General features: G+C 40.7%; 1 protein-coding gene across 6 annotated transcripts in view; it reads right to left on the bottom strand.

Moving 5' to 3' along the window:
• CCDC148 (coiled-coil domain containing 148) overlaps positions 1 to 13,210 on the bottom strand; it is a 151,242-nt gene that overhangs the window by 60,750 nt on the left and 77,282 nt on the right. For all 6 annotated transcript variants that reach the window (XM_072982785.2, XM_072982796.2, XM_020801165.3 and 3 more), the window contains exons 9-10: positions 12,164 to 12,302; positions 8,466 to 8,672 (exon numbers count right to left, since the gene is read on the bottom strand). In XM_072982785.2, the coding sequence (XP_072838886.2) occupies positions 8,466 to 8,672; positions 12,164 to 12,302 (346 nt within the window). The remainder of the gene's footprint in view (positions 1 to 8,465; positions 8,673 to 12,163; positions 12,303 to 13,210) is intronic.

Below are 13,210 nucleotides of genomic sequence, written 5' to 3'. Positions count from 1 at the left end.
AAAATTTGCAACCTGGTAAGGATTTTTTGTTTTCTTTTGTTTTTTTATGCTGTATACGTGTAAGTACTGTCTGCCTAACATTTAAAACCGAAGATAATTATTTGCTCGTGAAAGAGATACAAACATTGTGATTTCCCAGTTTGCAATGTAGTCTTTCAGGAATTCCTTCCTCTTCTCACCCACAGCACTACTCAGCCGTATTTCAATCATCTCCCCTCTCTAAACAACTAAAGAAAGTTGAATTACAATAATCCAATATCTTCCCCTGCTCACTCCTACCTCTGTTCCCTCCACACCTCCCTTTCTCTTGCACATGTGGTTTCTACAGGAAGAAAGGTGGGATAGAAATGTATGTATGTATGTATGTATGTATGTATGTATGTATGAATGAATGAATGAATGAATGAATGAATGAATGAATGAATGAATGAATGAATGAATGAATGAATGAATAAATAAATAAATAAATAAATAAATAAATAAATAAATAAATAAGATCAGAAGCCCCTTTGGGCAGAAGTCTTGTTCTGGAATTCTTGGCACAACTCTAGTTGTTACCATGACCAAGGATTTGTTACAGTGCCAGAAAATCAATACCAATCTATGCCTGTAAGTTCTCCAGGCACATGTGGGTTCCCCAGCTGCTTTTGGGGGGCTGGGAAGAAAGCAATTACAACCAACTACAGTGGTGCCTCGCATAGCGAGGTTAATCCGTTCCGGATTAACCCTCGCTATGTGAAAACATTGCTAAACGGAATGTAAAAACCCATTGGAACGCATTAAACATCGTTTAATGCGTTCCAATGGGCCCTAAACTTACCGTTCAGCGAAGTTTCCTCCATAGCGGCAGCCATTTTCACGCACTCGGTAAGTGAGGGGAGGGCGCGAAAACGCTGCGTGCGGCCATTTCGGGGCTTCCGGCGGCCATTTTGTAACTGCCAAACAGCTGATCCGTGGGCATCGCAAAGCGAAGATCGGTAAGCGAAACGCTTACCGATCATCGCTATTCGAGTTTTTGCAATAGGGACCGACGCTATGCCTCCGCATTAGCGATCCTGAAAAAAGGATCGCTATGCGGATTCGTTGTTATACGGTGCGCTCGTTAAGCGAGGCACCACTGTAGTTAATATTAGTTCACAACCTGCGTTTGGAAAAAACAACCTCTCTATCTCCCTTACCAGGCCACACCCTGCACCTTGGGCCTTTTTCCTAGGCTAGAATCAGGCCCTTTTTCCACATTCAAAATAGGCTGAAGGTTGTTATGGTGCTGCTTTGGCAAATTTTAATTTTAAAAAATCAAAGTTTTAATCCTGATCAATCTGACTGAAATGCAGCATTTGACCTACAGTATTTCTCTTTCTTCCCTATATCTTCAACTTTACAAATCATATCACTATCTACAACATTTTTCATTAAAAGTATTACATACTTTAAAAAGTAAATCTTAAATATTCATATATTGCTGTGAGATGAAGAAAAGAGCTTAAAAGTGGAATGAAAAAGGATTTGTTCCCCTTACAAAATCAAGCCTGTGGTGCAGTGGTTACACTGCAGTACAGCAGTCAAGCCTCTGCTCACAATCGCAATGGATTCAGGTAGCCGGCTCATAAATGACTTGAGCCTTCCATCCTTCTGAGGTCAGTAAAATGAGCACCCACATCACTGGGAGGCAAAGTGGTGTTTGTATAATTACTGGTATGTTGTAAACTATTCAGAGAGTGCTTTAGTACTATGGGACAATATATAAGTCAAAACAACAACAACAACAACATGAAAATTCAGCTATTGAACCACTAATACAATGGAACTTTCTTTACTTCCTCTTTTCTTGGATCCCTTTGCAAAACAAGCTCTGGGGAAGCTCCCAGTTCTCCAACTAAGTGGTCTCTCTCTCTCTCTCCCTCCCTCCCTCCCTCTCTCTCTCTCTCTGTGTGTGTGTGTGTGTGTGTGTGTGTGTGTGTGTGTGTGTGTGTATGAATGAGAGAGAGAGAGAGAGAGAGAGAGAGAGCATAGAAGCTCTAGGAAGGAAGGTGGAGTGCTTCCCTTCTGATTCTGCTGGCAGAAACAGATCAATCAGTTGACATAAGTACTTCCTAGACCCTGGTCTATATCATTACATTATACTTCTCTGATGGAGAAACAACCAAAGAACAAAAGCACACTGTAAAGGAAAATGGTGCCACTTACTCTGCTATTTATAACAATAATCTTAGAACTGCAGAGCTGGAAGGGTCCTTATGGATCACGGAGTCCAGCCCCTGTCAAGGAAGCACAGTTGGGAATTAAACTCCCAACCTTTGCCTCTGCAGCCAGATGCCTTAATCCACTGAGCTATCCATCTTGTCTCTGGCAAATACAGCACACACAGATTTTATGCAAATATGTCTTTGCTGCCCTCTTTTTAGTAATGCATTTCCAGTTTTTTGGCAGTACATCCATGGCCATCCTACTTGCTTGACAGCAAGAAGCTGTATAGGTTAGAAGGGGAAATTCTTAACTGTGTCTTTTGATGAACCAGAGGTCTTCTAGCTCTACAGATGGATGCACAAATCTAAATGTAACAAAAGACACTTTGATAAATTTTAATTAAAATATTAAGAAGATGGAGAGAGAGAACTTAGGAACAGAAGGACTACATAATATGGGCTAAGTGAAGAAGTGCCTTTAGCTAGAATACTTTCAAAATCCTGAGAACAGGAGATACTGTATTACAATAAGGGTTATTGAAGGATCTTACAATATACAAAGCTCAGAGAGACATGGTTTTGGACACCATGGGAATCATAACAATTTTGGCTTCATTTGCTTTGCTTCTTTGTTTAGTGTGTCATTTTGGAGGAAACTACTATGTTCCATACTGTAAGAGAGAGCTGATTTATAGCCATAGTCCAGCATACCATTGGTAAGAGTAAGAGGAATGTCATCTGGTTTCTGAGGATTTACTTTACTCCAGCTTCTCAAGATACAACATTTGCCTTTAGAGGAATTCAGTAGAAATCGTACGAGAAAAGAAAACCAAACAGTTCACTTGCACGTTAAAATAAAATAAAATCCAATCACTCTTTTGAATTAAAATCAAGGAAAATGTCACTTTTCCGTTCCTTCACTCATTTATAACTTGCACAAACCTGGCAATTCATATGATATTAGCAACACTAACTTACTGTGTGTTTTTTAAATTAAATAACAGTCTACAAGCTATGAGCCTATATTGGCCTCTGCCTGTCATCACTTTATAAATCACCATCATTTCCTCTGCTAGTGAATGTGGGTGGCTGCATGCTTATCAGTTTGAAAGCAAAACATAGCCTCCCAAAAGTAAGATACTGGTTTCTGGCTTTCCCAAGGAGTACTTAGGAATTTTTTTTTTTTTTTTTTTTGGTAAATTAAAAGGGAAAAGAACTGTTAACAGTACAAAAAAGGATTTGTGATCTTTTAGGACTCCTGGAACACCGAGTTTGAGCAGCTGAGCTACGATGGACTGTTCAGCCTACTGGCTAATGAGGGTATTATGAAGGGGGAAAGGAAACAAAACTCTTTGTGCCCTATAAATATCGTAAAAGACAAGGGTTGGGGGTCACTGCCTTGTTAATAACAATAATGGTGCGCCATCAACTCAGTTCTGACTTGTGATGACCCTTTCCAGGGATTTTGAGGTAGTATGTACTCAGCAGTGCTTTACCATTCCTTTTTTTTCCTGGGGCACCCTGGGACTGTGCAGTTTGCCCATGGTTACACAGGCTGGCTCTTTGTCCAGGAGGCACAGTGAAGAATTGAATTCCCAACCTTTGGCTCTGCAGCCAGATGCCTGACTCACTGAGCTATCTAGCCAGCTACCAATAGCTGGTTGGCAATTGAGTAAAACAGACTGGAGTATAAATAGAAATACCACAAACTATGCAATTCAATACATGTTTATTCTGAAGCCGGTCCCATAAGATTGAATGTGGCATACCCCCAGGGAAGTGCACTGCAGCCAATACATTCAGGCTTGCAAATAATAGCTATTATTTTCCACTACTGGTACTGTAAAGCTAATTTCTGGCACAGCAATATATATTCCAAGTCCAGACAAGTATCTTAAACCACTGAATGAATTAAGGCAGAAGTAAAGTTTAGCAGACAAATGTGAGTGAGGTTAAAGGAAGGTTACCATTCCCTGGACTTCCCCACTATCAACAATTAATTTCTTGTTTGGTTTTGTTCATTTATTACGAACAGGTGCAAGCTGCTCCACAGTCTAGATATTTTGTGTACAATTAAAAAAAACATAACTAATGAAGGGGGCTGGCAAAGACTGTGTTACATTTTAGTAAAAATGAAAATAAGCCTGGCATAAAACCAAATCTAAACATTTATAATCATAAGCAAATCATAAGCAAATAGAAAACTCCATCATCTGGTGCTGAAAAGATACTACATTCAACACCAGGTGAACTTCCCAAAGACAGTGTTCCAAAGCTGGAGTGTCACCAGACAAGGGTTTTTCCCCATCACAACTGATTTCACTTTGAAGTCTGAGAACAGCCTTTGCAGGCCATTAGTGACGCTGGACAAGTTCATGCCAGAGCAGTAGGTCCTTCAAAATTATCTGACCTTTTGGAGAAAAGAAGGTTTTCTACGTTGAATAGGTTTGGTTAAAGATATTATGGAACATGGGGAACATACGATGCACTACAGGCAAGATTAGATATATATTTTATTGCATGTGTTTATAACACGACAGGTAATATTAAGAAAAACTGGACCAAACTCCGGGAGGCAGTGGAAGACAGGAGGGCCTGGAATGCTCTTGTCCATTGGGTCACAAAGAGTCGGACACGACTAAACGACTAAACAACAACAAATATTAAGGATTAATCTTGGTATGTGAGAGAAAGAGAGACTGAGGAAGTAAGAATAAGCGGGGATCAGATGAGAGAGAAACTGGATTTCTGGAGAACCTCTTGATTTTACCATTTTTAAACTTCCCCATGTGGAACACGGCCTGAGAAGAAGAGTTTAAGCTCATGGGTCGCACCCCCCCCTAACCCTAATTCCGTTTAAAAGATTGCTGCCTCTCAAGAAGGGAGACATTTCTGAAAAGTATGAAGAAGAAAAAGGGTCACTTTACCTTTCCTCTCTCCTTCCTGTGGTGGATTTAACCTCAGGGCATTCATCCCACTCATTCACTCTTCTCATTGTCACACTTGGCTCCTGAGTAAAAGCTCCGCATTCACAGGTTTGTAGAAAAGCACTATTTCTACATCTTGCCATTTGCTGTTAAGATCTGAAGTGTGGGGCTGTGTTTTCTACCAACAGATAGTGCCATTTAGCACATGACCTTTATAGAAGATGAAGTAAGCTTGCCTTTTGTTTTGTTTCTGGTTTCCAGTTTTCCTGAAATAGCTTACAGGTGTATATGCCCTAACAGTCTAGCTCCTGTGGACCTTCTTTGTTCCTCTACATAGGTGTTCTTTGGTCAAGGAACCCAGATCGGAAAGCAACAGAGGGAGCTTTTAATATACTTCAAAGCAGAGGCCCTGCATTTCTTTCATTCGTCTTCCAGTCTCTCAAAGGAAGGGAGGCACAGAACAGTCCAGCACCCATGCCTAGAGGGAGTCTCCCCTTCCCCCAGGCACTTAGGGAAAACTGTGTACTGGATTAGGATCCTTCCCTTACTTAGCACATACCAGCAGTCTCCCCTGAGCACAGAAGAAAAAAACCGTGCAGTCAGAAGGATTCTCATAATCAAATGGCTCCCACCAGATACTATTGAATATAAAGGGGAGAGTACAGCCATTCCTGTCTATTGCCACTACAGTGGTGCCTCACATTACGACGTTAATTCGTTCCAGCAAAATCGCTGTAGAACAAAAACGTCGTCATGTGAAAATAAAAAGCCAATTGAAACGCACTGAAACCCCTTCAATGCGTTCCAATGGGCTGGAAACTCACCGTCCAGTGAAGATCCTCCATAGGGCAGCCATTTTCGGTGCCTGTGCAGCGAGGAATCCGTCCCAGAAAACAGTGGGGAGCCATTTTATTTACCCGGCAGCCATTTTGAAACCGCCAATCAGCTGTCCGAAAATCGTCATTTTGCGAAGAATCAGTTCCCGAAGCAGGGAACTGATCATCACAAAGCAAAAAACCCCTATTCAGACCATCGTTTTGCGATCGCCAAAAGATAGCCGTAATGCAGTTTTGTCATAATGCGGGGCAATCGTAAAGTGGGGCACGGCTGTACTAGCAAAATTCTCATCATCAACCCTGGAGGAAAAATTACACTACAGCTCCATTCTTTAGATGAGTGAGTATTGTCTTAAGGACACCTTTACATGCATCATTCAATGGCCAATGTGAGGAAGGCTATGAAGTTAGGCTATGCCCAATGGGAAATGCTAGGCTGATGTGTACAGAATCAAAATTCATCCAAGTGGTGGCATTTCTACACACAATTCCAGGAGTCACCTGTTGCAGCTGCTTTCCCATCACAAAGCACAATCTCTATGTTTCTCTGATCTTTTTGCACACATCCATAGCACTTTCAAACAAGACTAGTCCTAAGGATTGTTGCCTACCTCTCTGCATGGGCCTTTGAGACAACAGGGTGAACCAAAATGTATTGCATTTAAGTGAGGGTGCTTTGCCCAGGACTGGCCACAGACGTTCAGTGAAAGTAAGTCCCCTAGATCAGTGGTTCTTAACCTTTGTTACTTGGATGTTTTTGAATTGCAGCTCCCAGAAACCCCAGCCAGCACAGGTGGTGGTGAAGGCTTCTGGGAGTTGCAGTCCAAAACTCCTGAGTAACCCAAGGTTAAGAACCCGTGCCCTAGATCACTCCAGAGCAGCTTTAAAATGAGCTTTTGCACATGTTTAGGATGGGACTTGGACTTCCTTTCAGGATGTGATAAAAAATCTGGCACACTGTTGAAAACACACTAAGAAATGGAAGGGTGGCCTGGTAGCAGGGAAGCAAGGGGATTAGGTATTCTCATCATGTATAAATCATGGTACAATAGTATCTAGAAATCATATTGAAGTAGTCAACATAGTATTTATTTATTTGATTTCTAATTTTCCTTTTCCCAACATAGACCCACCAACACATATCAAAGGCTATCATGTTAAGACACAATCAGACAAACTATATCACTAAGACACTGTTGTATTATTCATTTAAGAAAAAACAGGCACAGGAGCAATCTCTTAAAAGCCCATCTGACAATAGCCAATAAATGGCCCAAAGCCTGCTGGAATGAAAATGCTTTTGCCTGCAGTGGAAGGACTGCAGGAAGGAAGCCAAGCTAGATTTCCTTGGAAGAGAGTTCAATGGTCTGGAAGCAGCCGCTAAGAAAATTCTCACATTTGTATCCACAAAACATGTTTGTGGCCATGGTGGAACCGAGAGAAAGGTCTCAAAGATCTCAGAGCCTGTGTAAGCTCATGTGGGACTATACGGACCTTCTGATACAGCAGGCACTCGGATCATATATTTGAAAACACAGAATCGGATTAATTCAGGGATAATGTCCAGAAACAAGAGCAAAGCACACAGGGATGTTGGCAGGATAGAATATATTTATTGCTGTCTATTGATTTTGGCTGATCACGCTTTTGGCAATAACTGGGCTCCTCTTCTAGATTTAAATCACATTGTCCAAATTTCCCCTAGTATCTTTACACCGGATTCCTATGGGAATTCTTCTTACTTAATATCAACTTTAGTGATTTGTTTATACGTCCTCTATGGTTGTTTCAGTGATTGAATGAAGGGAGAAAGAATGCCTCTCAATTTTTTGTGGTGGCTTTTCTAACCATTATTTTAAAAAGCTACTCAAAGCTGTGACTTGGCTAAAACCCAGGCAGAGTCTGGGGTGTGACTTTCATCTATACATCTATCCCCACCACCACAATTTTAGCACTGAACCACTTTTAGCACACCCAAATTAAACTTTCCAGTACAGTATAGACCCACAAGACATATTATCTCACTGCAGCCTTACTATTCAGGCTGCCCAGTATGGAGGGTGGCAGTCACAAACAACAAACTGCTGTATCCCCATTCACCAGACCAGGATACAATAAATGAAAATGTGATGAATTAGGAAAAGGAAACACACTTGTGCATACAATTCCTGAGGTGTGAGTGTAAATGAAGCTAATCAGGTCCATATATAATATATAAATAAAAAATCTTCAGTCTTGTATAAAGATTCAAGACTGAAGATTTTTTTAAAAAATGTAGACACATATTTTCTAGCAAATGAAGACTTCCCACCACCACCCTGCCCAGAGGCATGTTGTCAAAAAATGTGGTGTTGAAGTATGACAAGCCTAGTCATGGTGAACATGCCACAATTTGTCTCAAAGGGAGAAAGCCCATATTACATCTAATGACCCTTTTCCCCCTCAAGCCATTATTGGACAAGCCAGAATGCTAAAGCAACAGAACTGTTAATTGGCAGTTATGAAATTTGGCCTACCTTTTCTCTAAGATCTGCACATATTTCCTGTTGTTTTCTTCTATTATTGGCCAACATGATCTCTGTCTCATGAGAGGTGCAGGCTTCAGCGAGAGTCATGACTGCCTTCAGTAAAAAAGCTTTTCTTGCCTCGATCCAGTTGAGCATCAATGTTCTCCATTGATTCCTTGTAAAATGATAATGGTCCCAAGCCCTTTCATGAGCAACCTGATAAAAATTAAAAGCCTCATTAATTCATTCGTCTGTTTGTCTGTCTATCATGACCATTTTAACTCATAGCATCAACCAAGTGATTTCAATGGTTCAAAGTTGTGTCAAGGAGTTATTAAAATTAAACCATTAGAAGCAAACATTATCTCCCTCTCAACTCTGTGCCCATCAATGAAGACTGGCAGAGGAAACCTAGCAAGAGATTCAAGTATTTGTACGACCGTCTGGGTTGGGCTATATAAACTAGTGCTTAACTCTACTGATAAAAGGTTTACATCCACACGCTGCCATAGGAAGAACTAAGCATCAAGGATGGAGAGAAGATAAAGAATAATTGAAAGACTGCAAATGCTTCTTCCCCCTTTCCCCCTAATTCTAAAAATGGGGGCAGCTCAAACAAAAACGTATAACTTTGAAATGGATTTAGGATCAGCACCAAATCTGGCACAGGTAAAACAGACAGTCTGCTTTTGCTCTGTGCCAAATTTGGGAAAGGATTTCTGTGGGTTGTGGTCCAACCCAAGGACCCCTCTAGACTATCTTGACTTCTACCCTTGGTGTTGTCAACATCCAGGCTGCCCTTTGCTATGTAAAGCTTGACATTTTGGGGGGGGGGGGGCTGGCAATGCAGACACAATTTTGTGCAGCAGTATCAGGCCATTTCCGGGCATTTTTCAATCATGGGTACAGAAGCACAATGTCCCACATTCATAAATCAGAGGGTTTTTGAAGAACTGGATGGTATTCTGTTAGTGTGAGGAGCTGCTGTTGAACAAAGATACTGGAAGAGTCCCAATGCATGTAAAGAAGAGAATGGCTAGGATCCATTCCCACTAGTTCACAAAGAAGCAGTAGTACAGTATGTAAGAACTGTGGTCATGTATATATCTGAATTTGCAGCCACATTCTCTCAAGTTGTGTAAACTGTCTCTCCAAAGGGTCTTCTTATCTTCAGGAGGAGCTAGCTTTTCAGATACAGCAAGCAGCTGCAGCCAGTCAGCAGATTTAGAGATAGGCACCACATTTGAATGGATTTTGCAACTTGGGGAATATATCTACACATCACATCTTAAGGGTGAACTATATACTCAACATTTAAAAAAAAACCCATAACCAGTTCATCTTTACTTATAATGATGACAACTCTGACCTACACTGATGCATTCTGTTTGTTTAGTTTTTGATTGACAGAAAAAGTGATACTGGAATCCCTTCATCAAAAGCTCCATGTGAGTGATTACAATCAGATCCATCTGATGCATGTAAACAATGCATGTAATCATGCACCAAAAGTTGTGAAAATGGCTGGAAATACAATTTTAAAAATAAAATATTTAGAAGTAAAATCGATGTTTTACCTTTAGATAAGGAGAGCAAGTCAATGTGAATCAACCTGGGGTTCTTCCTCCAATTCAAATTATTTTCCTCTGTAACTGTGGCTTTTACATTTTTTGCAGCAAATGCATTTGGCTCAGGCAGTGTGGCTGCTTGTGCTAATACATACAGTTTCAGATCTTTCTATGCAACAGTTTATAGCATTTAAAGGCGTTCCACCCAGCTACAGCAGCAGGGAGAGATATTTAAATGGGAAACTGACTGTTATTTGAATCCTCTCTTCCCCAAACCTGGTGCCTAGGTCTCCTTGTTCTTCCATTCTCTTCCCTTACTGTTCTGTTTCTTTCTTTTAAGGCTTGGTGCCAGCACAGTTTTTTTAAAATTTAAAATAACTTTACCCCATCTTTCTTCTTAAAAAGGATCCAAAGCAGCTCACATTGTTAAAAGACAATATTTAAAGCTAAAATTAGTAAGTATACAAATACTAAAAAGGATAAACAAATACCATACTAAAAACAGTAAACAAAGTAATATCAAAACCACATTCAAAGTGGTAAGGCACAACCATCCATTTAAAAGCCCACAGGCAGCCAGTCTTAAGGGAAAACTTGCCTGAAGAGAAAGATCTTTGCCTGGCCTCCTGTGGGAGAGAGTTCCAAAGTCTGGGAGCTGCAAGAGAGAAGGCCATCTCCTATGTCCCCACCAAATGCACCTGTGAAGGTTATGGGGCCAAGAGAAAGACCTCTCTTGATGATCTTAACACCTGGGTAGGCTCATATAGGGAGACACAGTCTTTGAGATAGCTAGGAGACCAAAGGAGAGGGGAAAAAGAGCAAATAGTCAGCAGAGGATAAGAAGGAAATTTATGACCAGCACTACTTTGCAGCTTGTTAAGCCTCCTGCAGATCTGCACAGCTACAGCAGAACTACCTTAACAAGCTGTAAATAAGGACTGATTGTCAATTTCTCCATCTCTCTGCTGACTCCTTTGTGGTCAACTAAAGTGAATTCACCAGGGAAACTCAGCTTCCTTTGTGCAAAATCACTACAGATCTATGTGAATTTTTCCCACTGTGTGTACACACCCCAAGCCTGGCCAGAATACCCCAGAAGATTGGACTTCATAGAACCAGGTGAACCCCAGTTCTTCGATACACAGCCCTTCTTCAAATCCAGATGCAAAGTTTGAATTTTCTGGTAATTACAGTAGTCCTGACAATTCATACATAGCTCTTGCAAGTGCTCAGAATAATGGAAGTGTATGATTAAACCTCTGTCCATGGACAATTAGGACAATCTTTGTAGCGAACAAAATATTTACATGAGGAAACCTAAAGTTCAATCTATATGTCTGTTCCCATTTGATTAAGTGGTAAAAATGCCATTATATGATGTTTACCAGATGTATTTGCATACTGAGCATTTCTTGTAATTTTCCTTCTGTTTTGACATGAGACATATATTATGCTTCATATTTTATCTTAGCTTTCAACAAATGAACAGGTTGTAGCAGTTCTAGTTTCCCCTATATGGGAGCAGAATTAGAAGAGTTACTTCACAAAGAGAATTACCGTATTTTTCGCACCATAAGATGCACTTTTCCCCCACAAAACAGGGGGGTGGAAAGTCTGTGCGTCTTATGGAGCGAAGAAAACAGATTATATTTTCCTGTTTTCTTCTCCTAAAAATTGATGCGTCTTATGGAAAGGTGTGTCTTATGGAGCGAAAAATACGGGTACTTTTTGTTGAGAACAAGGACTACCAGGATATGGTCTGATATATTGTGCGTCTCATTCTTGGTCACCAGAAAGGCAACAATTGCTCAGCCTGTGTTTGTTTCTTGCTATTTTCACTCAGTAATATGTGTGAACTTCAAATGTGTAGCTGCTCTGATAGAAATATCCTATTAGAAATGGAAGGCAGGAATTGTCCTTTCTCCCAGCAATCCTTGATGCCAGGTGACATGGCATCAAGGATCACGGGTCTCTTGAGATCAGATGGAGGGCTGTGAGGAGAGGGGAAAGAGGCTCTGATGTGCAAGCAAAAGTTGCTTCATATCATTCAATAACTTACAAAGTGCATTTGTGTTGAAAATTTGCCAACCCAAAGGCTCATGATAACATTGAACTGAAATAAGTGCTGGTATAACATACAAGATCTTCTCTAGACTTGTGAGGGAGAAGTTTCTGTAGCATATCCAAGTAAAGGGTTCTTCTGCCTTGCATGGGTTTTGGATACTGATTAATGACAACCTGATAAATCCAAAGATCTTCTTTGTTCCATTGGAAAGTGCTGTGAAGAAATAAGAAGGAAAAAATTGAACACAGATGAAGCCTTCAAAAAGAGACAGGTCATGACAGGAACACCATGTTTCTTACGTCAACTTTCTAATCCTGCCATGAGTCCTAATGCTACCAGTGCTGGAACAGTTTTATGTGAGAATCTTTCAATATAAATAGATCTTCAGCTGACTCAGTGGTCTTTGGATGTGAAATCTGTAGAACATTTTGCAAGCAATAGAGTCAATTTGAAAGTGTCCTCTTTGCACCAAACACAAACACTTTTTCGGGCCTGGAACAAGCTCTGAAGAGGATGTTCTGCTAATTTTTTTTTAAGTTGATTACAATTAGTTACTGGTTACCCATTCTTACTTTCTGCCCCTCCCCAGATCTCTCACCAAGGAATTCCCAAGTATTTCTGCAACGGGAACTATTTTGGAATGGAGACATTCCAGTGGTGTACTCTTCCAAGTATACTGAAAATCAGGATGCTTTAGCAACAGGTTTTAAGAAATTACCTGAAAAATACACTGAGTTTCTTTTGTCAAAGTGGAAATGTCATGGTAAAAGCCACATGTTGTAACGTCCATCTCGAACTGTGTCAGAGCCAGTGTGAGCAGACACTACAGCCTCTGGATTCAACATTGTGGTTAGTGGGAGAGTTTAGCTCTGGCCTCCCATAGTTGCTTTGCTCACAGTCTTGTACAGGTTCTGCATGTGAGCAAAACCTACACATGAGCAGGAACCTTCTCCTCTTTGTTCTTGGGCCATTTCTACTATGCTGGCAACTCCAGAGCCTGTAATGCCTGAATAAGGATGTAGTGCTCTGCCTCTGACTTTACCTTCAGACCACATATTACATATAGCACGAATGTAGAATCTATTCCCAGAGTCTGGCCTAATCTTATTGATCTTTACAGT

The sequence above is a fragment of the Pogona vitticeps genome, chromosome 1 (assembly GCF_051106095.1).
Source record: "Pogona vitticeps strain Pit_001003342236 chromosome 1, PviZW2.1, whole genome shotgun sequence".
In the NCBI taxonomy this organism is placed as follows: Eukaryota; Metazoa; Chordata; class Lepidosauria; order Squamata; family Agamidae; genus Pogona; species Pogona vitticeps.
This window is presented reverse-complemented; position numbering and strand designations above follow the sequence as displayed.